Here is a 27118-nt window from a genome sequence, read left to right as displayed (position 1 = left end):
TCTGAATTGTGGCACGTGTGTGCACTTTGAACACTCAGAGACCAAGCCTTCAGATTGTGCTGTTTATTGAGATGCAACAGGAAGGGTCTTAAAGAACACAGAAGGGAACCATGTCTCCTCATCTCTGTTTGTGAGTACAGTGAAGAAGGAGACCCGGAGTTGTGCTTGGTCCCATTTAGAATGAAGCATGGGACTGAGCGGAGAGGTGGGGACCTGGGCCACTCTTGGTCAGTTGTTCTCAGTCCTCTTTCTCTTGAACACAGAGCCACCTCCTAGCAGAGGCAGGAGCTGAGACAAAAGTCTGGCATGTGAGGGTGTTTCCATCTGAGGTCCAGGGTGGTGTTGAGACAGAGGCTGGCAGAGGAGGAGAGGCTGGAGCAGCTGGGGGATGGTGAGTCCAGGGGTGTGCTGGAAGGAATTGCACTGGGCTTGGCCGTCCAGACCTGTCCAAGCTCAGCAGGCTCAGGCAGAAGAAGTGAAGCAATTAGCCAAGGCCAGAAGCAGGGGTCAGGAGCAGGACCAGCAGGGTGGAGGAGGGGTTGATGGGGGTGGAGCACAGCGTGGAAGCCAGAGCTGGGGTCCTGGGTGATGGAGGGCATGGCTTGCCCTCTTTACCGACTGCCTTTCTTGGAGGGGGAGCTCAGGTTGGAGCCCTTCCCCAGGGTATCCTTGTAATCGTTGGCACTGCTCCGGCTCCTGCTCTCCCCGCCGCGGACACTGCACACTCCGGAGATGCAGCTGGTGCTGTTGGCCACATAGCCACCGCTGACTGTGCTGGGACGGAAGCCGTAGCCTCCACTGCCACTGGTGCTGCTGATGATGGCTGCAGAGGGAGAGCCAGACTCAGCACCCACTCAGGCAGGCTGGGGTCTCCTCTCCCCAGGACACACAGGGTTCTTAGGGGTCCGGCTCACAGCTACTCTGTCCCGTGGAAGAATATTCCAAAGGCACCTGACCCCACTTCCTGTCCTAAGCTTTCTCAGCTTATAACCAATCTAGCTGAGTTTTGCCCTATTAATGCTCAAAGGTCCATCTCCTCGGTCCAGGTACCTGTGTGCCCACCTGTCCTGGACACCCACTCACTGCCCCTCCTATTAAGCTCTTTGCTAATCTCCCACCCTCCAACCTCTCTCCCCTGCTAGGGAGAGACAGAAGATCTCCTATGTTCTGGTGTGACTCGAAGCCTGGCTGAGAAAACCAGAGATCCAATACTGTCAGCTTGATCTCCAAGATCCCCGTTCTCTAATATCCCAGCCCAGGTCTACTTATAATTTACTCAGCTTCCCAAGCCTCACACAGACCCATTCATCATAGAACAGTCCCCCCAACCCCGTCTTTGGCAATAGCCATCTCTTGCTGCCATCCCCTGGGAACAGAGAGTCAACATGATAAAGATGAAAGAGACCTGGGTAGGCAGTCAGGACACCTGATCTCTGGCCATGGGTCTACACTCTGGCTTTGGGAACTCAGCAAGCCTTTCCCTCTCTGGTTCTTAAGCGGCTTATCTGCACACATGAGGGGTGACTAAGGTCCTTCCCTGCCTGCACAGTCACAATTTAAAGTCAAGCACACAAGTACTTACAGATGCTGACAGGGGAAGGATATTCTCCTGACATCCTGTTAGGGAGAGAAGTGAAATAAGAGCATGTCATCCATTCCAGTCTTCAGAGCTGCTGTCCCCCCTGGACTGATGTAGGTTTCTGAGCCCAATGGATACCTGTAGAAACTCCAGTGCTTCCTTGACACAAGCAGAACCTGAGAAGCTTTGGGGGTCATCCCTGAATCTTTGGAGTATCCAGGCAATGACCTCAGTCAAATAATAGTTTGCAAGAGGTGCCAGTGTCCAGCCCATACACAGAGCTTCCCTTTTCCCTAACTCACTGGGGAAGCTGGAGTGGCAGGCCAAGCACACCTCCAACGAGCTCAAGTGCACCTGGACAGGTGAGGAGGATGGAACAAGAAGAGCTAATAGAGGAATGGGCTTAAGGGGCAGCAGGATGTGCCCAGATAGACCCAGGGAAGTTGCAAGGATTGAATGAGCTAATCCACGTAGCACTGCCAGGGATGAAATAAGTATGGTATGAGTGGATACAATATGGATGGTATTATTAATTACTATTGTTATTTCTATCACCCACCACTCCATCACTTCCTGAGAACTCAACTTTTCTGGATAAAGATCTTTTCGTTTTTTCTCCTTTGGTTCTTCCCAAACCCTCAGGGGCCTCCTGCCGGAGCATGTCCACCCACCTGCACTCCTCACTCTCCAGCAGCTTGCGGTAGGTGGCGATTTCCATGTCCAGGGCCAACTTCAGACTCATGAGCTCCTGGTATTCACGCATCATCCGGGCCAGCTCCTCCTTGGCCTGGTGCAGGGCTCCCTCCAGCTCGTCCAGCTTGGCCCGGGCGTCCTTAAGGGCATTGTCCCCTCGCTGCTCAGCATCCGCAATGGCTGTTTCCAGGTTAGAAGCCTAAACAAAGAATTAGAGAAGTTAGGAAACTAGAAGGAGTCATCATCTCCATTCAAATCCTTCCCATTGTTTAAGATCTCAGGACAGAGATGCCCACCTCCACACCCCTGCTCTAGTTGGAGAAGGGTTGGAAGTCCTTCCTGAGATCTAGCTCCATGCCCTGAACTCAGATGTTTGTGGTGATGGAAAATCATGCATCCTGCTCACCTTGGGATGGCAACCATCTGAGCCCCACTCAGTTCAAAGACATTTAGAGCCATACTGTTTGCTGGACACAGAAGGAGTAAGAGGATTGACTTTCTGCTTTTGAGTTGTTCCAGGTCCCAGAGGAGAGTGGAAAGGGCATGGAACAGGAGGTCCAGTCTCCTGATCAGGAGATCCTCATTCGAAGCACAGCTCTACCACTCACCAGCTGTGCAACCCACTCAACCTCTCTGGGCTTCAGTTTCCCCATCTGTAACATCAGGGATGGTAACTAATGCCCCTCAGAGTCTTCATGAGAATTAAATGTGAAAAATTGATAGATGCTGCTACTATTTTATTACATGTGTGCATCTTTGTCTTTATCTGCTAATGCTGAGGCTCCTCCCATATTCCTGGGAGCCACCTGGGTAAATCCTCAGTGGGTGTTCCCTGAGACTATTTCTCCTTCTCGGTCATTAAAACAACAAATGTTTATTAAGTTGCTATTATGTGCAGGCATGGTGCTGGAATCTGGGGAGGGACAAAGCAGCCAGCTCCCTGCCCACTTTCAGTGTAGTAGGGGTGGGAGGACAGGTGTCAGAAAACTCCAGAAGGTATGAACCCGGGCAGTGAAGCACAGACACCTGGAGAGCATGTGGCTGTTGGAGGAGGTCCCAGCCCAGCCTGGGGGAAAGGAGGCTTCTGGGGTGACAGAGCTTCAAAGCATAGGTGCTTGGAGTAAGAGAAGAAGTGCCCCAGAGACCCTCCAAGTGTTGGAGGCAGCAGCCTCCTTGGCCTCCTCTCTTTGTGTGGCAGAGATTGGGAGGCCACAGTTCTCAGTCAACTCACTTCTTACCCAGTCAGCTCACCTGCCCTTGACCACGGGCCAGCGTCCCTTACCTGCTTCTTCGCATTATCAATCTCTGAGCGGAGTCTCTGGATGAACCGATTGAGCTCTGTGATTTCATTCTTGGTGTTTTTGAGGTCATCTCCGTGTCGGCCAGCTGCCAGCTGCAGCTCCTGGAACTAGGGCCCCAAAGCACAGAGTTGCAGATGAATATGGGGAGCTTTTCCAGGTTGTGGATGACATGGGACCAGGGCACAATGGACTCTCACCTGGACACTGCCTCTGTTCTGGGCACCATTAGGCCCCACCCCCATGCCTGCTGGTGTTGCCCACCCAGCCCAGCCTCAGCCCCGCTCACCTTGGTCTGGTACAGGGCCTCAGCCTCAGCCTTGCTCTTCAGGGCGATCTCCTCATACTGGGCACGGACCTCGTCGATGATGCTGTCCAGGTCCAGGTTGCGGTTGTTGTCCATGGAGAGGATGACAGACATGTCACTGATGTGGGACTGGATCTGAGCCATCTCCTGCAGGGGAAAGAGCAGTCTCTCAGCAACAAGCTCACCCAGGCAAGGTGAGTGAGTTGCCAGTGGTGCCAACTTGGAACCTGGAACCCATGTCTGTGGGCAGAGTCAGTTTCCTAGGGGTCCAAACAGATTCCCACCACCATGGAGGGAGGCCGGACTCCTCCCTCCCCATGCAGAGGATGGAGGCTGAGGAGCTTCCCAGAGTTGAAGTGGGAGATGGGTGACTATCTGGAGGTCTCCTGAGAGCTGGGCCGCTGCCACCCCAGCCCCCGGAGCAGAGTTGTACCCACTGGCTGCCCTCAGAAAGAAGTAAAGTGGAGAGACAGACTTACAGCCTCAAAGAGACACTTGGAGAACTTGATGTCCTGCTCCATGGAGTCCACCTTGGCCTGGAGCTCTACCTTGTTGGCATAAGCTGCATCCACATCCTACAAAATGCCCGGTCATCTCCAGTCACCATGGAGCAGCTGGGAAGGAAATGGCCACCCCAACCCAGGGACATAGACGCCCTCCCCTCCTGGTGGCTTAGGGAGAAGGGGATGGAGGAGCCATGCCTCAGCACCCTACCCCAGGAGAACCCGCTCCACTGCAGGAATACAGGAAGGAAGCCCTAGCCAGGCCACTGTCTGAGGCATGCCTGTGGCCTCTGGGCCAGGTGCCATGAAGCAGGGGAACTCCTTTGGTGTCAGGTCGTGTCATGGTGGCCCTCCCTGGCCCGCACTGCTCTTCCTGGACAGTTTTTCATCACAGTCCCCTGCCTTCCCCTCACTATCTCTGCATCAGTTCATTCTGGGGCAGGTGGCAGAGCACGCTGCCAGCTCAGCATCCCTGGGCCAGATCAGCCCCCAGATGCCGGCCACCTTCCCCTACCTTCTTGAGCAGCACAAACTCATTTTCCGCAGCTGTCCGCCTGTTGATCTCCTCTTCATACCTGCAAGAGGCCACAGCTCATTGGCTCATGCATTTCACAGAGAGCCCCTTGTTGTGCCCAGAGAAGACCCTGAGTGAGGAGCAGAGAGCCCATTGGAGGGCGTAGGACTGGGAGGCCACAGAGGACTGGGCAGTGGGGACAGCTGGGCACAGAAGGCTTCCTGGAGGAGGTGCATGCAATCGAGTTTGGAAGAAGAGGATCTTTGAAGATCCAGCTTAGGAAATGAGGAAGAAGCTTGTGGAGCAAAAGCCCTGTGGGAAATCTGAGAGGAAGCACCAAGCTGCTCCCCAAAATAAGGGCAAAGCATTACAAATGATGAAGGGCTCCTGGGGAGAGCTCTAGGGTTGCCCCTCAGAGCAGGCTGGGACCCCGCTCCTACTGATGAGGACCTAGGAGCTTGGAGAGAATGTTAGCGGTTGACCCAAGGTTTCCCTGACCACTGCCCAACTAACTGGACATTTGCCCTAAGTGCCAGGTCAGAGGCTGGGGGGCAGGGAGCATGTTTTTGGAGGGGGATTCTATTTGGTATGATCACAAGCTCTACCCCACTTTCAAAAACTTTAAGTTGGGGTGACCACCAAGGGCCCTTAGAGGGACAGGGGCCGGTGTCCAGGAAATGACAAAGGGTCCTTCCTCACTCACCTCTTCTTGTAGTCCTCCACCACATCTCGCACATTCCTCAGCTCCGAGTCCAGCCTCACCCTGTCCCCAGACAGGGTCTCCAGCTGCTTCCGCATGTTGCTGATGTGGCCCTCGAGGATGGGCTCCAGGTTGTTCTTGCAGTTGTTCAGGTCCAGCTGCTGCAGCAGCTCCCACTTGGTCTCCAGCACCTGGTTCTGCTGCTCCAGGAACCGCACCTGGAACCCAAAGCCAGTTACTGGGGAGGCCCCACAGAAAGAGTCACACCTGTCACTCAAGGGCTTGGTGCAAAGCACCCTGCCTGCATATTCTCCTTCACCCCTCACTACAGCCACATGAGGTGGGCGAATCACAGCTCTGCTCAATGGAGAGGAAACTGAGGCATGGAGAAGTCTCACCTCTTTCCATAGCCGCACAGCTTAATTTCTGGTAAAGTCCAGAATTGAACCCAGACACTATACTCTATCCATCCAATCGCCCAGAGCCCACCATGACCAAACCAGTGCAGGACATGGGTGTGCCTGGCAACAGTAGGAAAGAGCAGGACAGGTGCATCTTTCTGAAAGGCTGAGCTTTCTGTAGAAGGGAGTCTCCTTTTCGTTTCATCACATGTCAAGGCTCAATGAGGCTTCGGCCAAAAATATTCAAAGTTCCTCAGTCAGGCCCAAACTCCATCTTTCCTTCTAGCCTCTATCTTTCCCTTTGTCCACCTTCCCTAGAGCAAGCATGGCAAGTGGGACAAGATGGACAGATGGAGCTGGGCCCCCACGGGGAGTTTGATCTACATACATTCCTCTTGTATGATTTTGGGGACCCTGCTTTCAAAAGGATATTTATCTTGATCTGTTTACTGTCTGTTTACTGTCCAAATCACAACACAGGACATGGGAACACTGCCTGGGATTCAGCGTTGAGATAGGACTGTCCACCAGTTTGTCTCTAGAAGGTCTTCTAGCATTTGGTTTGGCTTAACCAATCCTGAATTCTTCGTGTATTTCCCCAAGACTGAACCACAGAGCGAACCCACGTATGTAGGACTCCAGAGTTTACATGCACACCATGTACCCATCTGGACTGCTGAGAGGATTTGCCCACCTTCTCTGGCAGCCTGAGATGAAGGGATTGATTTCCTCTTAGGACTAAAATTACTCTGGAACTGTCCAGGCTTTGTGCTTCCTTCCCCGTGGGAACAGACCAGCTTTGTGAACAAGACTATCTTTCTGTCCATCTTTCTTTCAATATCTCCAGAAATTCCCCCTCCATAGGATTCAACTAGCCCAGCCAAGTGTCAGGCCCTCAGACCTCAATCATCAGAACACCTTGATCTTCTAGATAAAGCTTGGAGGACTGAGAAGCTGCAGAGCCAGCCCTGGCACCTGAGGCTGAGCAGAGGGCAGGAGGGACCCTGCCAGGCTGGAAGGCAGGAGCAAGGTCAGCTCTAATGGCCACATGGCCCAGACTTGGACTTGGGCTGCCCTGTCCTTGGTGCTTGACTGTCATGGAGCCACCAGAGCCCTCTAGTCTCCTCCCCTGGATCTGGAGGTGGGAGGCTGAGGGTCCAGTCTTGCCTTTCCCATCCTCCAAATGGCCCTGGGCATGGCGTAACCTCCCTGCCTTTGTTGACTCATAAAAATCCAGGAGTCTTTCTGCACTGGAGGATCTCTTGAGATCCTTCCAGATCTAGGATTCCTCTCCTGCCCCCCAGCACCCCTCCCTTAGCTTCTAGACATTAAAAAGATAGCAATGATAACCGCCATTTGGGGAGTATTTCGTATGTATCAGGCCTCGTGCCAAGATCCTCACATGCATTTTCTTTTCTAAACCCTACACAACCCCAAGAGGGAGGCCATTATCTACACTTTAGAGATGAGGAGACAGAAGCTCAGACAGGACATGCAACTTTCCAAAGCCACACAACTGGTCACCAACGGGGCTGGGGCGAGGCCAGGCCTGACTCCAGAGACGATGGAAACCTCTTCCCCATGGTCCTGTTCTGCCTCTCAAGAGGGTCCTCAACTGAAATAAATGCCTATGACAGAGACATCCGTGAATGCAGAGGACCTGGAATGACCACACACCAATGCCTCTGATCCACTGATCATGTGATCAAGGACAAGGTCAGCATAGCACAGGAGGAGGATAGGCAGTCCCCTACAATTGGCCTTTCCTGACCACAGCCTGAATGACCCTAAGCTTAGCACAGGCAGCAAGCTGGCCCTCAAGAGTAAGAACCAGGTCTTTTACCTTCAGATCTCCTGCCAGTGCCCCCATCAGCCTCTGCCACTAGAAACTGCCTCGGCCTCTGCTTTCTCTCTTAGAGGACAACACGGAGAATCTTGAGGGACTCTAAAATAGGGACTCCAAAGTCACCCTGATGCTGGAATATACCTGCCTTGTGCACAATAAGTGCCTCTTCTTATCTAACCTCAATCCTTCTGCTGTAACCAAATTTCATGTTCAAGAAGGGAAGAGCAGAACCATTCACAGATTCCCCAGGTCCTAGCAGACCCACCTTGTCGATGAAGGAGGCAAACTTGTTGTTCAGCGCCTTGATCTGCTCCCGCTCCTGGGCACGCACTTTCTGGATCTCGGGGTCCAGCTCCACGTTGAGGGGGGCCAGGAGGCTCTCATTGACGGTGACCTGGTGGATGCCTCCCGGTGGGCACACAGTTGGGCACATAGGCCCCAGGGCCACACTGCCAAAGATGCTGCCAGCAAAGCCACTGGCCCGACCTCTGCCAAATCCAAAGCCTCCATTCTTCCCACTGCCACTGGCCACGTTGAGGGAAATGCTCCGGGTGCCTCCCAGGCTGTAGAGGCTCCGACTGCCAAAGCCCCCGCTGAGCCCTTTGCCCCCTGCCCTGTAGGAGGACGAGCTGCCCCCAGAAAGCACTGCCGAGCAGCCACTGAAACCTCCCTTGGAGGCAGCTCCAGATTTGCAGGTGAACTGGCGGCTCATGTTTGCTGGTAGAGATGGAGCGAGGACACAGGAGGAAAGAAGGCAGAATCCCGCTAAGGCGTTGCTGGCTGTGCTGAGGACCGGCAGGTGCCTTTATATATGCTTGGCACTGGGCTTGTGGATGGGCAGTCAGGGCTTAATTCGTGGGTTTGGCCTGCCTGGGAGCAAGAAGTCATTTTCTCTATGCTGAGCTAGAGATCAGGCCCTCCCCACCTCTGAAACAACACGAAACCTTCAAATTGCTGGGCTTGCAAGCCTTGCTCATGTAATTTGGGTCTTATCTAATTAACCTGCTGTTATAGGGTAATTTGCCCCAGGCCTCAGCCTCTCCAGGGGGGCGTCACCTGTACTTCACCATCTCTGTTCTGATTAATCTTCTCTGGATGGTTGGCTTCCTCCTGGGGGCTCAGGGAACAGAGAAGGGATGCACTTCCTTGAACAGGGCTGGCCACCTTGTGTCTGGGGGCTCCAACCATAGCTGTGTCCGGAAAGGGGAAGATCACTCAGGTGTTCTCCCTCCCCAGCATCCCGAAGACATAACCCACAGAGAACAGCAACTGTCTCAGCTGGGGATGGGGTGGAGAGACCCCGTCCTTGCCACAGGACATGCGCAGCCCAGGTCAGAGCCAGCCATGGGCACACGGCAGCCAGGAGCTTCTATACCAGATGTTCACACTTCTCCAACACCCGTAATATGGCAGGTTGGGGGTTAGGGCAGGGGCAAGCCCTTCATGCACTAAACAATGAGGAAGAGGAGAGGAGGATGGAGCTGGGCAGAGACTCTGCTAGAGGGCAGACAGAGAAGTCAGCAGCCAGCCTGTGGCCTGGGGATTTCAAGGAAAGATTCCGGAATGGTCCATTCCACTGTTTCTGTCACTCTTACAAAGTGTATCTGCTAATGAGGCTTGGAGCTACCTGTCCAGGTATCACCTGTCCTCAGCTGCTGTCAACATGAGCTCAAACACATGCTGCATGAGCTGAGAAGGAAGCCCCATGGGGCCCTCCCCACGAGTCCAAGCTTCAGAGCAGGCCCCAGCGGGGGTGACCCGGTGAACGTGATGCCAACCTGCCAGGCAGTCCTATGGTGCCTGCCTCTAGGCTCTGCCTGCTGCCCCTCCATCCTGGGTTACTGGCTCCTGCGATGGGCCCTAGTCCCCTCATGATCACCACAGTGGGCTCTGCCCCTGGAGATTGCCCTGGCTCAAAGATCCCTGCCTGGACCCCATGGTGGTGTGACACTCTTGGCTGGCCGGGACACAGTAGGGAGGAGGACCCAGAGAGAGACTGGGTTGGGTCTCTCTCTCCCTTGTTTTGGGTAGGCCTGGAATCCATTTCCTTCCCCTCCTCCGCCTCTCTTCCTCATCCCTCCCACCCGCCCGCCATCTTGCCTTCATCGTTCCTACTGAATTCATCAGCAAGTCTCTCTCCCTCCCTTTCCTCTTTCCACCATCTCTCTCCATCCCTCTTTATTCGCTCCTTTCCGTCTTCCATATCCATCCTTCCCTCTCACCCCATTTCCTGCTCTCCTCCCAGGTCTTCTGGGACTAGCATAGCCCAGGACTGAGCCCTGCTCACCTCCTCAGCCCTTAGCCTGTGCTTGGATGTGTGGAAGGACGGTGACTCTGTGCTCAGCTCCCGTGATGTACCTCTAAGGCCACACCCCATGCCCATCTTACTTTTCCTCTGTAAGGATGGAGGAAGCTTCTCCAGACCAGAGCCCACCAAGTTACTCCTCCCCCTCCCCCTCCCTCCCTTTCTCCCTTTGGCACACCTTCCCTTAGGACCCATGGTGTGCCCAGAATTGTGCCCAATTCTGGCAGCACAGAAGTTTGTGGGATAATGCCTTAGGCCTCCTGGGCCACGATCCTGGCACGGTGATCCTCTGTGCATGGTATTGCTGGCCGTATGTTTCTGTGCCATGCATGGCAGCATCCCAGGCAGCCACCAATGCCCTGCAGCTGCTGCCCCTGCCCCATCGCACAGCCCCTTCCTTGCTGCTCCCTGCCTGGCTAAGGACTCCTCACCTACTGGGCTCACCTTCACTTTGCCAAGCTGCTCCTATCCAGCCCAGACCCCTTCTCTCACCATCTCTTCTAACACAAATTCCTGGGCTCCTCTGAAATCTTGCTTAAAACCCTGAACTCTGCCCCATCCCCTCTCCTCTGCCCCGACTCCTCTGTCCATTGATACCTGCCTGTCAGAAACTGTGTTTGCTGGGGTCTGGGTGAGATCCCACGTACCCAGGGGTGCCTCCCTCTCTGCTTCCCCTCAGAGTCCAGTCCCAGCCTCTGAGCATCCCACTCTGTTGGGGAAGCAGCCAAACAGAGATGGTTCACCTACATGGGAGCCCGGGCTCCAGGCACCTGAATTCCATGCCATCACTCAGCAGAGGGGCTTGGCTTGGCCTCTCTGAGCCTCAGCTTCCCCAACTATCAATGGAGCAATGAATTCCAATATGGTGGTCATAACGATGACATGTTAATCCACACCAAGTGCTCCCCGTGTATCTGGTGCCTACTTAATGTCCAATAACTTTTATCAATGACCAAAAATAGGAAATAAGGCAGTACTGGCCTGGCCTCTCCTCCCTCCTTCCTCTCCCAGGGGGCATCTGGATCAGCACATTCCCACACAGTGGCATCAGATGTTGAGGACAGGGAAGGGGTGGTGTCCCCACAGGCCCCAGGCTCTCCATTCAGACCATTCCTGACACTGGATGATGCACCGTAAGAAACCATAACAAGAGCCACTGTCTAGTAAATGCTTGCCAAGCACAAAGCTCAATAGGAAGTTCCCCATAGACACACCTCACGTCCATTAGTATTGATCTATTTATCAAATTCTTACCGAGCACCTATCAAGTACAAAAGAGGGCAATCCAAAATCTCCTGCCCCCAAAGAACTTAGTCTCTGTGACCCTTCCAATGCAGATATCCCTGGGAGAAGCAGCTCATCTGACTATTAACAAGTCACTAACACCCTAGTATGAATTAGTTATCAGCACTGGCCATTAGGGAAGAACCACCCCGTGTTGTTGATGAGGAAGATGATAGAGGATGGAGCAGGAGAGTGCGGGCCACCCACAGGAAGGGTGGACCCGGCCTAGGGCTCCTGGGATGCTTGTGTTTTGCTGGAGGGAAAAGGGAGGGAGGCAAGAAAACCAGGATAGGCCCCATTTCACCAAGGTGACAAAGGTCCTGCCTCAGCCCCTGTTTTAATTTAGAGCTAGAAATATTGGGGACAGGAGGTGACAGAGTCCCTGCTTTGGGAGGCCTCCTGACCTGGTGGAGACAACACATGAGCTACCATGTCGCAGCTTCCTGTCCCTCCTGCCCTTCACAGATGGCTATGTGAGAATGGAATTCTGAGCAATTTCTGACCCAGTATGGACACGTTTGAGCCCCAGTTTTACTCTGTAAATAGGTCACAGGTGGAGTGTCAATTAGAGAATCAAAGCCAAGATCTGTAATGTTGTGTCTCTGTACCTGTGATGGCGGCCACTTGGATACATTTGTTTATGATCCTTTGGTTCTGATTGGCATGTCTGCTCTACCTGCTCCGTGTTCCCAGATCCCAGGAGTCTCCAGGAGAGGCCCTTAGAGAAAGAAGGGCAAAAGGGCAAGAGAACCCAGTACCACACAAGAGGGGAACTGCTCGGGAAAGATGAAAGCACAGAGAAGAGGCAAGACTTGGGAACAATAAACCCACCAGAGCTGCCTGGAGGAGGAGGTTCGGATTCCAGCCTTTTAAGGGACGAGGCTTGGATGGACGGGAAGTGAGAAATAGAAAAGCAGCCCGGGCCGTCAGGAGACAGGTCATTTATGAGGAAAAATCCCACCAGACTGGAGCAATCATGAGTGAAGGGTGACCTTGAGTGACCCCAAATCCCAACTGTTCATGTGACAGGGTGAGTGACAGGGAGCCACTGAGGGCTATGGAGCCGGTGGAAACCTAAGCAGTCCATGTTTGAGGAAGCAGAATCTCACTGGCATGTGGGTAGGACTGGTGGGTGGCCAGAGGCTGGAGGCACTGAGAGAGAAGCAGCTGGTTCTCTGAGCAAAATAATCATCTCCAAAATTAGAGAATGAGCTGAGTTATTTGAATGACACAGCCCAGGTCCCGCCAGCCCTCCTCAGCACATGGGCCCAGGACACGGCATGTTGTCTACAATTCCTCCAGAAGTCCACCACCGCCCCCCGCACCCCCACATCCTCCTGAAGTTTCAGGTAGAAGCACCCATAGCCCAAGCCAGTTCGGGGGACTGCAGTTCCTGGGGGACTTGGCCACCGTCAGAACCACTTATCTGGGGCAGGACAGATGCTCGGCAGCAGGTTTGCTCCTGACAAGGCCAAAGGTGAGCTCATCCACGGAAGCTGGGGTGTAAGGACAGGGGAGTGTCCCTCCAGGCACTCAGCTCCATGCCCATTCTGCTGCATCTGGCTGCCTTGGGGGCAGCCCTTGCTTCTGCCTTGTTTAGCTCTGTGGCCAGTCATTTGCGCTTGGCCAGTCATCTCCTTCCTCCCCACCCCGACCTCTGTTGAAGGGTATAGACTTGGGACCTGAGGATCAGATTTGGGTCCTGCCTCAGTCACTCAGGAACCGTGTGACCATGGCAGGTCTGCTACCTTCCCAAGCCTCTGTTTCCACATCTCTAAGAAGGGGGCACCAACCCCTGCTCCACCTACTTCCCGAGGAGGATGGGAGGTGCTTTATAAATAACCATAATGACACTGCAGCTGCTGGTAGCAGCTACCACTGGGCAGTGTTCACTCTGCCCTTCACGTAGACTAATTCATTTAATCCTCACAACAGCCCTAGGAGGTGGGTACCATTATTATCCCCACTTTACAGATGAAGATACTGAGGCCCAAGGAAGTTAAGCAATGTCCTCAAGGTTGCACAGCTAGTGCTTGACCCAGGGTTCAGACCCAGGCAGTCTGGCTGCGGGCTGTTCCTTGGCCACCAACTGTCCTAGCTGTCCTGACTTCCTGGTGCATAAACATAGAGTGCCGGTGCCTGCCACAGTCCAGGTGCACACGTCCCCCTGTCCTTCCACAGCCTCTGAATTCCCAAATGGGCTCCCACCCCCTAGTGCCCGTGCCCCCCACTCCTGGTTGTCCCAGGAGTGGACAACACTTGCCGTGGAACACAGTGACTCCAGCTAGGGACAAGCGAGGAAGTTATTCATTCATTCACTGTCCCTGACGCCATGAAAGCAGGAGAGGTTGTGACTAGTTGGGTTGAGAGCACATTCCTTTTCTAAGGCAGGAGGATGGACAAGGGGACTTTTCAAGGTCACAAAGGATCATTTTCTTTTTTTTATATATTTGTGCTTTTTAGATATACATGACAGTAGAATGTATTTTGACATATTATACCTACATGGAGTATAACTTATTCTAATTAGGATCCCAGTCTTGTGGGCATGATGTGGAGTTACACTGGTCGTGTATTCATATTTGGATACAGGAAAGCTAGTCCGATTCATTCTACTGTCTCCTATTCCTATTCACCCTCCCTTCCCTTCATTCCCCTTTGTCTAATCTGATGAACTTCTATTCTTCCCTCTTCCCACTTATTGTGTGTTAGCATCCGCATATCAGAGAGAACATTCAGGCTTTGGTGGTTTTTTTTGCTTGTTTGTTTTGTTTTGTTTTTGTTTATTTTTCTTTTTTTCTTTTTTGTCTTATTTCACTTAGCATGATAGTCTCCAATTTCACTCATTTATCAGCAAATACCATAATTTTATTCTTTTTTTGGCTGAGTAATATTCCATTGTGTATGTGTGTGTGTATATACATTTTCTTTAACAAAAGATACTTTTCAATGAGACTTTCTCCACCAACAAATGCAGATGCTCAGTTAAAGCTTCCTGATACCCTAAGTTTGAAACATGGAGAATATTTGTAAGATCAGAAAATGGGAAGACCATGGTCGAGGGGGAGGCACAGGGAGAAGCTACAGGAAGGATAGATGAGGTTCCAGGGGACCATGCACAGCACTGTGACTAGGCATCTTATGTGTCCATTCAACATTTGCTGAGCTGCATTCTGTGCCAGTACCTGCTGCATACAGGGACAGGGGAAGGCACAGACTGCCTTCAAGGATTTCTCCATGATTAGAGGTCTGCCATTGCTGAGACTTGTAGCTTTTGTTCAATCCCAGGAAGAGAGAAGTTTCCAGCAACATCTGTGCCCACTTTAGCTAGAAAGCAAGATAGAGTGGGGTTGGGATCTTCAGCAAGATAGAGATTCAAAATCCTGGTCCAAGTAATGCAGAGGCCAGGGCCTTAGGAGTTTAAGGAAAGGGATATTGCCATTCCTTGGGCTTCAATTGCTTCAACTCACCAACATCCATCAAGGGCGATGATGGACACACAGGGCTATGAATGGTTCTCCTTGACCAAAGCCTGAGACACAGCAGTTAGTTAAACAAGCCTTTCATTTGCTGGCAGAGTTGTGGCTGCACTTATCTGGACCACACAGAGATGTCCAGAGGATGGGCAGCTCTTGGCCATTAGAAGTCCAGCTCCTCAGAGGCCCCCAAGACTTCCAGGCTTGTCCTGGGCCAGTCAAATAAAGGGTAGGTTGTCTCTGTCCCTTTTTGGCTCTGGATGGCTCTATCTACCTTTATACCAGGTTTTCATGTGCCATATGGGAAAGGCTGGGGGCACAGTCCAGGGACATGGCTTCTCTGCTATCCTTCCAAATTTTATTTTTATTTTTTATTTAGATGAGATTTACATAAAATGAACCATTTTAAATTGAATATTTCAGTGACATTTGGTATATTCACAACATTGTCCCAGTACCTCTGTCTAGTTCCAGAACATTTCCATTACCCCCAAAGGAAATTCTACACCCATTGGTAACCCACCCCCACCCACCCCTTTGCCTACCTCTGCAACCGCCAACCTACAACCTGTCTGACTTTGTCTCAGCTGGACATTTCATATGAATGGATCACACAATATGTGATCTTTTTTTGCCTGACTTCTTTCAATTAGCATAATAATTTTGAGTTTTATCAATGAAGAATGCATCAAGATGGCATTCTTTTTATGGCTAAGTAATATTCCATTGTGTGTGTGTGTGTGTGTGTGTATAATATATATGTGTGTATATATACACACATATATGTATATAAAATACATATATATATAATCACAATTTTCCTGCCATTCACTCTTGATGGACATTTAGGCTGTTTCCATCTTTGGCAATGAGGAGTAGTGTTTCTCTGAACCTGTGTGCATTTATTGTTTGAACATCCGATTTTAATTCTTTTGGATATATCTCTAGGAGTGGAACTGCTGGGTCATGTGGCAATTCTGAGGACCTGCTAAACTACTTCCCACAGAGGCTAATCATTTGATATTCCAACCAGCAACATAAAGGGGTTCCAACTTCTCCACATCCTCACCAATATTGTTTATTTTTTTGATTATCATTATAGTTAGCCGAGTGGGTGTAAATTGATACCTTGCTGTGGGTTTCAGTTCCACCTCCTTATTGACCTTGAACACCTTTTCCTGTGCTCATGGCCATTTGTACGTCTTGTTCGTATAAGCGCCTAATGAAGTTCTTTCCCCCATTCTTTAACTGGCTTGTTTCCTCTTCTTGAATTCTAAGATTTCCTCATATATTCTGGAGAGACCTTTATTAGAGAAATAATTTGCAATTCTTTCCCATTCTGTAGGTTGTCTTTTCACTTTCTGGACACTGTCCTTTAATGAACAAGGTGTTTAACTTTCAAGAAGTCCAATGTATCCATTTTATTTTTTGTGACTAAACTTTTGTATCACAACTAATAATTCATTGTCAAATCCAAAGTGATGAAGATTTACTCCTGGATTTTCTTCTAAGAGCTTTACGATTTTAGCTCTTATATTTAAATTGTTACTCCATTGTGACTCATTTTTGAATGTGATGTGAAGTAAGGGCACAACGTGGGTTTTTTGGCACATGGATACCCAATTGTCCCAGGACCATTTATTAAAGAATCTTTGTCCCTTTGAATAGTCTTTGCATCCTTGTCAAAATAGCCATATGTGTTTTTAATTGAAGTTAACATTCACCTCTGGTCCTGCCTCATGATTTCTCCTCCTGACATTCAGGGAAATATCCAAGCTGAGTCCTTAAGCAGGAACACAGTCACTCTATGTACCTCTCAGGAACTTAATTAAGCCCAGATGTTGAAGAGTGTCCATTTGGCAGGTAGTTTAGGTGGCCCAGGAGGCAGCCCCTCTGTCCTCCTCAACACCAAGGGAGCACGCAGGGCATCACATCTACTTAGCCCTGGCCCTTCCCCTGTGCACCGGATGTAGCCCTCCAGCCTCACAGCCACACCAGGGCAGGTGCATCCAGCAGTCTGAGGCACACCTGCCTTGAGACCTTAGAAGAGGTGACCTGATCAAGGAAGTGACTTTACCAATGGCTTGTGTATTCCTCTAAATGCTATTTCAGGTTGCGAGTCCCATTCACAACCCCTGCTACTATAGCCCCTCTTACTGGGTCACTCACTGGGAGTTTGGTCTTTTGGAAACTCCGAGTGATTAGTCCTGTAAAGACCCTAGGGGTATCTGGTCCTGAGACCCTTACCCTGGGGTGCAGGACTCAAGGAGGCCACGATGGGCCCTGGGAGTCTATGAACCTCTGAACATGCAGACACGATTCACTACACTCTGAGCTTTCATTAGATCTCAAAGGGGTCCCTGACCCACAAGGTTAAGAACTCCTGAGGTGACCAGCTAGTGGCAGAGCTGGATGGAACTCCCATAGTCCCTAGGGCACTAGTCTAGTACCCACAGTGATAACAGCAGTGACATCAAAGAGAGGCACTTGGGCAGAAAGCCCACCAGATTCCTGTGCTCTGTGCCCTCAGGGATTCCTAAATACGCCAAGGCCCAAGGAGGTGAATGGAGGCCTCTTCTTGGGCCCAGAAAACCCCTGCCTCTCACCCCTGCACCATCATCCAGAGGCCTATAGGAGCAAAGGCCTCTGAGCATTCTTGTAACACAGACTGATGAGAAAGCTGACTAGGAAGCTAAATGCTGCCAGCCAAAGCTGAGAGACTTGGAAACACACCCAGTCCCACCACTGATTTCAGACAATCTGAGACTTCCCAGCCCTTGGCCAATAAGCATATGAAACCCACGTCCAGGCCTGCAGTGATGGCATGCCTAAAGAGCTCCTTTCCGATGAACCGATGGATCTCTCCTCTTCCCTTACCAGCCTCCCCTTTTGGTCACCCCTTAGCACTGTGGCACTAAGCCACCTTCCCCTGGTTTGTACAGTGTACCTGTTTCTCCCAGCAGCCTGAGGTCACCTACTGAGCAGCTCGGAACCTGGGCAGGTGGAGCCATCATCAGAGGGTGGGACATTTGGAGAGACTGACGAGCTGACAGGAATGCGCCTCTGACATCACTCAAGGGCAGTTTATTGAATACACAGCAGAAATTCAGAGTCCTTAATTCAAACACAGTGGGACTAGGTGATGCCGTTCTTAGCAATATTTATGTCACACACCACGACTGCTGGCTGGGTGGTACCACCTAGAGACAAACTCAAGTCCACTCACTAGACTCATGGCAATAGGAACTGAGAGTCAGAAGCCACCATAGGACCCAGCCCCAGAGGAAGAACCAAAGATAGATCACATCCTGACAAAAGGCAGCGTGGTTTTGCAGCCCTGATCAGAACCATGAACTTGACTCTCCCTCTGTTAAAGAGGCAGTGACATCCTATGGAAAGAGCATGGACCCCTGAGTCAGCCAGGCCTGAGCCGGCAAGTAGGTGGGTAACTGGGACAAATTCTACAGCCCTCAGAGGATCAGGCCCCTGTCTGCCCCAAGGATGTTGACTGTGCCTTCCTCAAGGATGGGCTGACTAGAGGCAGCACATGGAGGGTGCCTGGTGCACAGTAGGTGCTGTGGTGGACGTAACCATGGATTAAAAGGGCGGTGAGTGGCTCAGGGACACAGGGGTGGAAAATCCCCAGGTCTCCTTTGCTTGGTTTTGTGAATAGGGGTGCACCTTAAGGTCTGAGAATGTATACATTTTCTACTAAATAATAGTCAGGCCATAAAGACCTTTCCAGAAGGGCAGGGACCAGAAGGCTGTCTTACTTCTCACCTTCTGGTCGCACAGCTCGGGGTTCACCCCACCATGCTGGCAGGGGTAGCAAAACCTCTTGGACAATGGAGAACTTGACCTAAGCGCAGAAGAAAATCTATCTTCCTCCCTCCCCCCGCCCCTCTCTGCATGACCATTCCTTTCTTGGGCTGATCATGGCTTGGGCTTCCAAAGCCTCCTGCCAGCTGAAGGCAGTGGGGAGAGTGAGAAGTCCCCAGCTCTGCACGGGACCTACTGACACACGAGGGTGACCATTGACAAGCACTTGAAAGTAAGATGAGGTGTGATGTGGGTAGCTGAGTGAACTATAGACAGTCCTAGAATTCGGAGACAGAGGATTCAGGCGTGACAGGCATCTTTGGCTCTGGCCAAGGCATCCTTTCTTCCAGGTGCTGAGGTGAGCAGGGCAGTGGGCTTATCGGGTGGTCTTCCTGGCTGGGGTGCTGGCTGGGGCACTCTTGCCATGGGACTCCTTGAGGTCTCCTGCTCGTGTCCCTGGGGTCTTGGTCTGGCTGCTTCTGGTGCTGCTGGCACCACCGGCTGCAAGGTCAGCATTCACGGAGCTAGGTTGGTGACCATAGTAACCGTAATGGCTGCTACTGATGACAGCTGAGGAGGAAGGGCCAAGAGCAGGGGAGGGGTAAGCAGGTGTCAGTTAACCAAGGATGACCCCCTACAGTAACTGCTGTCTCCTCTGAGGACTCCCTGTTTCATCCCACGACAGTGGTCTTCAGTCAAGACACACAACTATGACTGAGAACCTGTCACCTGCTAGATGTAAAGGGAGGACACACAGGATAGACAAGGACCCTGCCCTCCTGGACATCCCTATTCCCACCCTTTCCTCTAGATGACAGTGCCACAGGGAGGAGCCAGCAGGGAGGGGTAGACATGATTTCAGTCACTGCTGTCAGGGGACAAGAGGGAATAGGCGTCCTCTGAAGCCAGAGAAACTTCACAAGGCAGTAACAGAAACTTCCAGATGAAGTGAGACAACAAGCCAAGGTGGCATCACCTCTGTGTCTCAGGGTCCCTGGCTTTCCCAGCCCAACCCCTTTTCCCAAGGATACTCACAGATGCTAACAGAGGATGGATTCTCCCCAGACATCCTGCAAGACAGGAAAAATAAAGGATAAAACCTCAGGGTCTAGATTCAGCTATGCCTTAATGGGCTCTTGTTCTTATGTGTAATCATTTTAATCCATCCTTATAACAACTCAGATGGAGATTAGAACCTCTATCTTACAGATGAGAAAATGGAGATAGGGCAGGACTTACCAGGATCAGACAGCTGGGATGTGGCACAGCCAGTCACTGCCCCCAGGCCTGTCTGACCCCAGGGGCTATGTTCAGGCACCACAACCACCAACCTGCACACTTGACCCACATCTGACACCCCGGCAGGACCCTGTAGCTGAGTCCACCTGCAACCCACCCCCCCAACTGCGATGTCACCAGCACTATCATTTCTCATCTTCTAGCTCCCAGCAGCCCCTCAGCCAGATGGAGAGTCCACAGCCCCTCCCCGCTCGGGACCAGAGTGCTGTCCTGTGCCCCTTACCTGCACTCCTCGCCCTCCAGCAGCTTGCGGTAGGTGGCGATCTCAATGTCCAGGGACAGCTTCAGGCTCATGAGCTCCTGGTATTCACGCATCATCCGGGCCAGCTCCTCCTTGGCCTGGTGCAGGGCTCCCTCCAACTCATCCAGCTTGGCCCGGGCGTCCTTAAGGGCATTGTCCCCTCGCTGCTCAGCATCCGCAATGGATGTCTCCAGGTTAGAGCACTGAGGGGCAGAGGAAGAGGAGATCAGCATAAAACAATGTTGAGATCACACGGGTTAAGGAGCCCGACTCCTTCTTTACAGATGAGGCCCAAGGTGACAGCTAGGAAGAGCCAGAGCCAACACCAGAACATGGGGCTCCTCTTTTGTGTGTGTTTTGTGTGGGGAATACTGAGAATTGAGCCCAAGGCACTTTACCACTGAGCCATATTCCCAGCCCTTTTTATTTTTTATTTTGAGACAGGGTCCCACTAAGTTGTCCAGGCTCGCTTTGAACTTGCCAAGTCTGCCTTGGAGCCTGCAATCTTCTTGCCTCAGCTCCTGAGTCACTGGGATTATAGGTGCGTGCCACTGCTCCCAGTTTCCTCTACTTTTTACTGTGGATGAATGTTTAAAGGAGTTGTCCTAGGAAGCCACAGGAGCAGGTGCATTTCAGGAGGACAGGAAGAAAACTCAGTGCTTGAAAAAGCTGTCTAATTCCAGAGATTGAAGCCTACCAATGCTATAGGGTCAAGAACAACAGATGAGGAGAATCATGCCTAAGTCTCCAAGTAGCTCACCCCTAATGATAGGCAGCATGCCCAGGGGCCCCACTGTGGCTGGACACCCTCCTTCCTGTTAGCAGCAAGAGTGTGTCTGGATTCCTCCGGCACTCTGCAGGGAGGGTCTGCCTAACTGCTTCTGCATGTGACCTGAATGGGGGAGGTCACTTTTCCTTAGAACAGCAGACCCTAACTTACAGCCAAAACCTCAAAAGCTGGTCTCTGCCAAGCACCCGGGGCCACTGTAACGCCAGGTACTAGCAGGGGAGGAGGAGCAGTCCTCATGGAGTCTGTGAACCAGCCAGTTGTGGGCCTTAAAGCTGTCAATGAGCCCCCTACATTGCATGCATGTTGTGGGGCACAGGGAGGATAATGGTCTCTAGCCTGTTGGCTAACTGTCACTTGCCAGCTGACCTGGCCTCTTCTGGATGCCCCATTTAGCATCTGTCTGCCTCTAAGGTCATCAGCCTATGAAATAGCATTTAGGATTTGCTACTCTCACATAAGACAGGGTCCCTTGGGGAAAATGGAAATGGTCCCGTGGACAGGGAAGAGGATCCAGGAGGGCTTCGTGTGTTGCCATGAGCCTCCTTCACCAGGATCATGCCCCGCCCTGAGGGCAGGAACTTGACATGGCCACAGAGGGCCCTACACATGTCACATACTCCCCATCCATGTTCCATGCCCATTGGAAGCAGGAGGCACACAGGAAACTCCTAGAGGGGCATACCTGAGCACTCGTGGGCAGGTGTGTTAGACACAGAGAAATTCTGAGCAAGGGGACACGTGGACCTGAATCCTGACCCCAATACTGACTAGCTGGGGCCCATGGCAAGTCAATTCCTCCAGTCCCTCTTGACTCATCTGTAAACTGGGGGAGTGGGAGAATAGGCTCAAATCCTCCCAATCCTGATGACAGCGACACAAGGCAGGGTGGGGGAGAGGAACCGTAATGTCCCAGGGGCTCCTAAGCCCAGGAGAGGGAACTTGCTTCTTCTTAAAGGTTGACCCCAGTATCTCCATCACAGAAAGGAAACTCAGTCTCAGTGGTCTTTGCAGGGTAGTAGCTGCCCACCTGCTTCTTCACGTTGGTAATGTCACAGCGGATCCTCTGGATGAGTCGGTTTAGCTCTGACATCTCGTTCCTGGTGTGTTTGAGGTCATCTCCATGCCTGCCAGCTGCCAGCTGCAGCTCCTGGATCTAGTGTTCCAGAGATGGGAGGGGAGTGATGAGACAGGCAGGGAGGGGTCCTGGGCAAACACCCCCTCTACCAAGCTGAGCCAGGTGCTAAAGGAGCTGGCACCTGGGCATCCTTACAGCTCTGACCCAGAAGTTCACCCTGTTCTCTAAGCAGAACCTATCTGCAATCCCTGCCCCTGTATTGTCACCTGGCCTGCAGTCCTTCCTGGGCTAGGTAAGGAGAAGATGCAGCTCACATTTATTAAGCACTTCCCAGCGTGAGAAGAGCCCTGGCCCTTGCCTTCATTCATTTATCACATATTCCTACAGGCATTTTCTTAAAGGCCAGCTTCTGTCGCAGGTACCCAGCAGTGAATGGGACAGGTAAGGTCCCCATCCTCCTAAGTCTTGCATTCTCCTGTGGCATTTTCTTGGTCAGGGGGGCAGAGAGGAGGGAAGCCCAGGGTTCCATGCACCCTTGAGGGGGTCACAGTGCAGGATGGGTGGAATTAGTGGCTTTACTCTTCCCTGTGCCCAGTCCTCTGGGAAACAGGGAATGGCATGGCCATGGACAGGACAAGAGACAGGATAAGACATGCAGATGGCCGACACCCCCATTTTTGCTGTGAATTGTGCTATAGTTTAGATCTGGAATGTCCCCAAAGGCCCAAGAAGCTTTGTCCTCAGCTTGGTGCTACTGAAGTGTAGAAGGTGGAGCCTAGTGGAAGGAAGTTAGGTCTTTGGGGGTGTGCCTTTGGGCAGGATATGGAGACCCTGGTCCCTCCTCTCTGTGCTTTCTTCCATGAGCAGCCTCCTTGCCATATCTACCCCCACACCTCCTCCCAGTGTACTGTATCACCACAGGCCCAAAGCAATAGGGCCAAGTAACTAAAACTTCTGAAATCATGAGCCAAAATAAACTTTTCCCCTTTTTGTAAGTTGATTTTCTCAGGCATTTTGTTACAGAGAAGGAAAGCTGACTAGCAGAGGTGGGATCTAATGGTTGTGTGAATAGGAGCATGAGAGCAGAGGCCCTGGAGGAGATTCCGGGAAAGGATTTTCCCATAAGACAGCCCCAAAGAGTCTTACCCAGCACATAATTTCATTATTTGGAACACTCCTAGAATTGAACATTGCTCTTGAACATCTTCCCACACCCATCAGAAAAGAGCTCAGGGCCTCCCCTGCTCTCACTCCCCACCCAACCTCTATAGCTACTCTGTTTGTGACTATAGCTACTCTGTTTGTGACTCTCCTTCTGCTCTATGGCAGATGTCCCCAACCCTGAAAATGCATTTGTTTTACAATAAGAACACCTCGTTCTCTCCTCTTTTGAGGATTGCTTGTCCCTCTCTAGTGAGTACGTCCATTCATACCAGTTTCCTGATTTATCTTTGATGATACTGTCTGCTGAGACTTTTCAGCATTGAACCACTGGCTATAACCCTTCTTCACTGAATCTACAGTGTCCTGGGAAGGCCACCTCTCACATTCACAGGTGGAGATCACCCTTCCCAGGAAGGAGGGAGACCCACCCAGTGCCCACCTTGGTTTGGTACAGGGCCTCGGCCTCAGCCTTGCTCTTCAGGGCAATGTCCTCATAGTGGGCGCGGACCTCGGCAATGATGCTGTCCAGGTCCAGGTCCCGGTTGTTGTCCATGGACAGGATGACAGAGGTCTCACTAGCATGAGTCTGGATCTGGGCGATTTCCTAGAATGAGAGATGAGGACAGAGTCAAGGCCCCAGCTTCCTTCCTGTGTCCCATGAGTCTTCTAGGCCTGTGTTCCCTGGAAGAATGGGTCACTGGGTTCCACAGGGACAAAGTGGGGTAGTGTCTGCTGAAGATGTCTGAAGAGCCAAAGGAAAACGGCTCACAGCAGCAGGCAGCAGGAGGAAGAATGAATTCCCTACAGTTCCACCCAACCTAAGAAGCTGTGCATTAGTAGGACCTCACAGGGTCATTTCTCCTGCCTGCGGGCAAGACCACTACCATGGCCCAGATCAACGGCCTCCTATGTGCACAGCCTCCTAGGTGCACTCCAGGGACAGGACGCTGTACTTTCATGGTCAACTAGTGCAGGAATTTGCACCTTGCCACCAAAACATCCCTCCCTATTGTGACCCCCTTCTCTCCTGGAAGAGTCAGGGGAAGCCCTCAGCTGCAAGGAGACAGAGCAGAGCTGGGGAGGGGCATCCTCACCGCGTCATACAGACACTTCAGGAACTTGATGTCTTTGTCCAGAGAGTCCACTTTGGCCTGAAGCTCCACTTTGACCGTGTAGGCTGCGTCTGCATCCTGCAGAGGGACAGCCACAGCCACGGATCAATACAACCCTAACCCCACTAGCTGCTCTTCCCCTGACCCTGTCCCAAAGCCACATGACATTATTGTTATTATTATTATTATTATTATTATTATTATTATTATTATTTGCCCACAGGGAAGCACATTGATGAACAGAATCACTCAGCATCAGTTTCTTCTCAGACTCACTGCATCTTTGGGAACTGGCAAAGCCAGTGGGGACTGCACTTCCTTTGCTGCATATGGAGAACACTAAGTCCAGAGAGGTGCTGAGTGCCCTCAGGTCACACAGAAGGGCACGCTGAACCAGGGTTTCCTGTTCCCATCCCAGAATTCTCTCCCTTCTGTCCCTATCTTGTCTCCTGTGTGTGTCCTTCCTCTCTAACTTGCTGGAGGCCAGAACTAGGACCCTAACCATGTTCAGACACCAGCCCCCTCTCCAGGTGGCCTGGGCTGAAGCCCTGAGCGGAGTTGCTTAAGAGAGGGGCAGAAGAGACCACAGGCTCCTCTCTCCTCACCTTCTTGAGCACCACAAACTCATTCTCTGCTGCAGTACGCCGGTTAATCTCCACCTCATACCTGCGGGCAGGGAGAGAAGATGGCAGAAGCCTCAGCCCTCTCAGCCAAGTAGTCTCTTCTTCCTGCCGGCCAGGTAAGTGCCCAGGCTGCAGAGCCCCCTGGGATGAGCACTGAGGCTAGTGGTAGGGGTAAGAATCCCCTGGGTTATCTGACTTCTGTGCTTCTGCTGCACCCTAGGAAAATACCCAGGTGCCCATGGGGCTTTCCAAACTATTGGGTCAATAAGCATAGGCCCCTCTATCCACCAGCTAGGGCCTTCTCACCAAACAGGGTGGGGCTTTCCGCCATAACCAGAGAAGGAACATGAGCTCCTGATCCTGGAGCTGACTCCCCCACCTCCAAAAAAGTGGTTCAGAGATTAGGTACATGACCCCTGACCTTTGGCAGGGCCTGCTCACCTCTTCTTGTAGTCCTCCACCACATCCCGCATGTTCCGCAGCTCCGAATCCAGCCTCACCCTGTCCCCAGACAGGGTCTCCAGCTGCTTCCGCAGGCTGCTGATGTGGCCCTCATAAATGGGCTCCAGGTTCTTCCTACAGTTGTTCAGGTCCAGCTGCTGCAGCAGCTCCCACTTGGTCTCCAGCACCTGGTTCTGCTGCTCCAGGAACCGCACCTGGAACCCAAATCAATGGCCACCTGGAACCACACGGATGCTCTCAGGCTCCCTGAGAGCCATTGACTCTCCAGGTTAAGGGGATTTTTGTAAAGTCATTTGTCTCCAGTTCTGACTCACTGACCTTGGCATCTGCTGCAAAAACGACCCTTTACAGGTCCTCGCTCCCTCACCTCTGGACTACCAGTCCCTGAAAACTCAAAGGCGCCACAGCTTTCTTCTGTTGCCCACCCTGGTCCCAAGAGATTTTCTTTCATATCTCAGCTAAGTGTTTCTTCCTGTGCTCTGAGTTTCGCCTTCTGAACAGCATTTGATTCTCTTAGCCCTTCATGTTCTTCAGAGAGCTGGGGACCTACCCAGCTGTCCCCAGGAGCCCACCACTGCTTTCTCAAGGTAGGGCTACCCTCTGCCCAACTTCCCACTCTTTTCTGTATAATCCCCAAAGAAGTCAGCTCATCCATTCATTCCTTTGTTCTACCTGCCTTGCATGTCTGACGAATCTGTTCTCTGTCCCTTATGATGAGGGAGCCCCTCCTGAGGCCCAGCTGCACCCTTCCATCCATCCGTGTTGCCCAGCCCTTTCCCAGGCATTAAGGAAATTTCTCCTACCTCACTGAACCACCTTCTCCTCCTCCTTTAGACCCACCTTGTCAATGAAGGAAGCAAACTTGTCGTTCAGAGCCTTGATCTGTTCCCGCTCCTGGGCACGCACTTTCTGAATTTCAGGGTCCAGCTCCACGTTGAGGGGGGCCAGGAGGTTCTTGTTGACAGTGACCTGGTGGATGCCCCCAGGCAGGCACACAGAGGCACACGAGGGCCCCAAGGCCACACTGCCAAACATACTTCCAGCAAAGCCGCTGGCCCGGCCCCCTCCATACCCAGAGCCATGCCCAAAGCTGTACCCTCCAGCCCGAACGCCACTGCCAGCCACGTTGAAAGAAATATGCCGATTCCCTCCGAGACTGTAGAGGCTCCGGCTGCCAAAGCCAGCCCCAGCCCCTTGGCCAACAGTGCGGTAAGAGGCCAAGTTGCCCACTGTCTTCCTTGGCACCACTGCAGAATGCACGCTGAAGTTGCCCTTGTCACCACCAGACCTGAAGTTCAGTTGCCGACTCATGGTGGGGAAGAGGAAACCGACAGAGTGGGAGAAACGCAGTTGCCAGGGGCTAGACAGCACGAGGCTGGGGCAGCCAGAGCGCTGCCTCCTTTTATCCCTGCCGAGCCCAGGCCCCCGGAACAGGGCGGCTCTGTGCCATCTCCCCTGCCCCTGCCGAAGGGCCGGGGGCCATGGGCAATTTGCAGAACAAAGATCTCCAAGCCCTTTGCAGCAACAAAGCCCTTCTGATAGCAAGTGGAACATGCTGCCCTTGCACACTGGAGTGGTCTAATTTGGAGTTTATCTGTGCTCCCTAATTAGGGGCCTGGAGAGTTAT

At 52.1% G+C, this 27118-nt stretch overlaps 2 protein-coding genes across 2 annotated transcripts; both read right to left on the bottom strand.

Moving 5' to 3' along the window:
* Nucleotides 1-611: 611 nt before the first annotated feature.
* On the bottom strand, nt 612-8553 carry Krt71 (keratin 71). The gene is made up of 9 exons (XM_026398751.2): nt 8107-8553; nt 5598-5812; nt 4895-4955; nt 4357-4452; nt 3860-4024; nt 3555-3680; nt 2251-2471; nt 1583-1617; nt 612-823 (listed from the first exon to the last, which is right to left on the bottom strand). Exons 1-9 carry the CDS (start codon nt 8551-8553, stop codon nt 612-614), a joined length of 1578 nt encoding a protein of 525 aa, XP_026254536.1.
* Nucleotides 8554-19101: 10548 nt separating this feature from the next.
* Krt74 (keratin 74) lies at nt 19102-26802 on the bottom strand. The gene is made up of 9 exons (XM_026398760.2): nt 26332-26802; nt 25471-25685; nt 25012-25072; nt 24389-24484; nt 23734-23898; nt 22083-22208; nt 20248-20468; nt 19761-19795; nt 19102-19295 (listed from the first exon to the last, which is right to left on the bottom strand). The coding sequence occupies exons 1-9, from the start codon at nt 26800-26802 to the stop codon at nt 19102-19104; spliced, it is 1584 nt and encodes a 527-aa protein (XP_026254545.2).
* Nucleotides 26803-27118: the final 316 nt, after the last annotated feature.

Source organism: Urocitellus parryii, chromosome 5, assembly GCF_045843805.1.
Source record: "Urocitellus parryii isolate mUroPar1 chromosome 5, mUroPar1.hap1, whole genome shotgun sequence".
NCBI lineage: Eukaryota > Metazoa > Chordata > Mammalia > Rodentia > Sciuridae > Urocitellus > Urocitellus parryii.
The sequence above is the reverse complement of the archived record's forward strand: the minus strand, read 5'-3'. Positions and strand labels throughout refer to the sequence as shown.

Coding starts and splice junctions, on each gene's coding strand:
- Krt71 (XM_026398751.2), bottom strand. CDS start 8,553: ATGAGCCGCCAGTTCACCTGCAAATCTGGAGCTGCCTCCAAGGGAGGT. Junction 5,813..8,106: donor TTGCCTCCTTCATCGACAAG/GTGGGTCTGCTA, acceptor TTTGGGTTCCAG/GTGCGGTTCCTGGAGCAGCA. Junction 1,618..2,250: donor CTGGAGAGTGAGGAGTGCAG/GTGGGTGGACAT, acceptor TCTCCCTAACAG/GATGTCAGGAGAATATCCTT.
- Krt74 (XM_026398760.2), bottom strand. CDS start 26,802: ATGAGTCGGCAACTGAACTTCAGGTCTGGTGGTGACAAGGGCAACTTC. Junction 25,686..26,331: donor TTGCTTCCTTCATTGACAAG/GTGGGTCTAAAG, acceptor TTTGGGTTCCAG/GTGCGGTTCCTGGAGCAGCA. Junction 20,469..22,082: donor TTACCAACGTGAAGAAGCAG/GTGGGCAGCTAC, acceptor TCTGCCCCTCAG/TGCTCTAACCTGGAGACATC.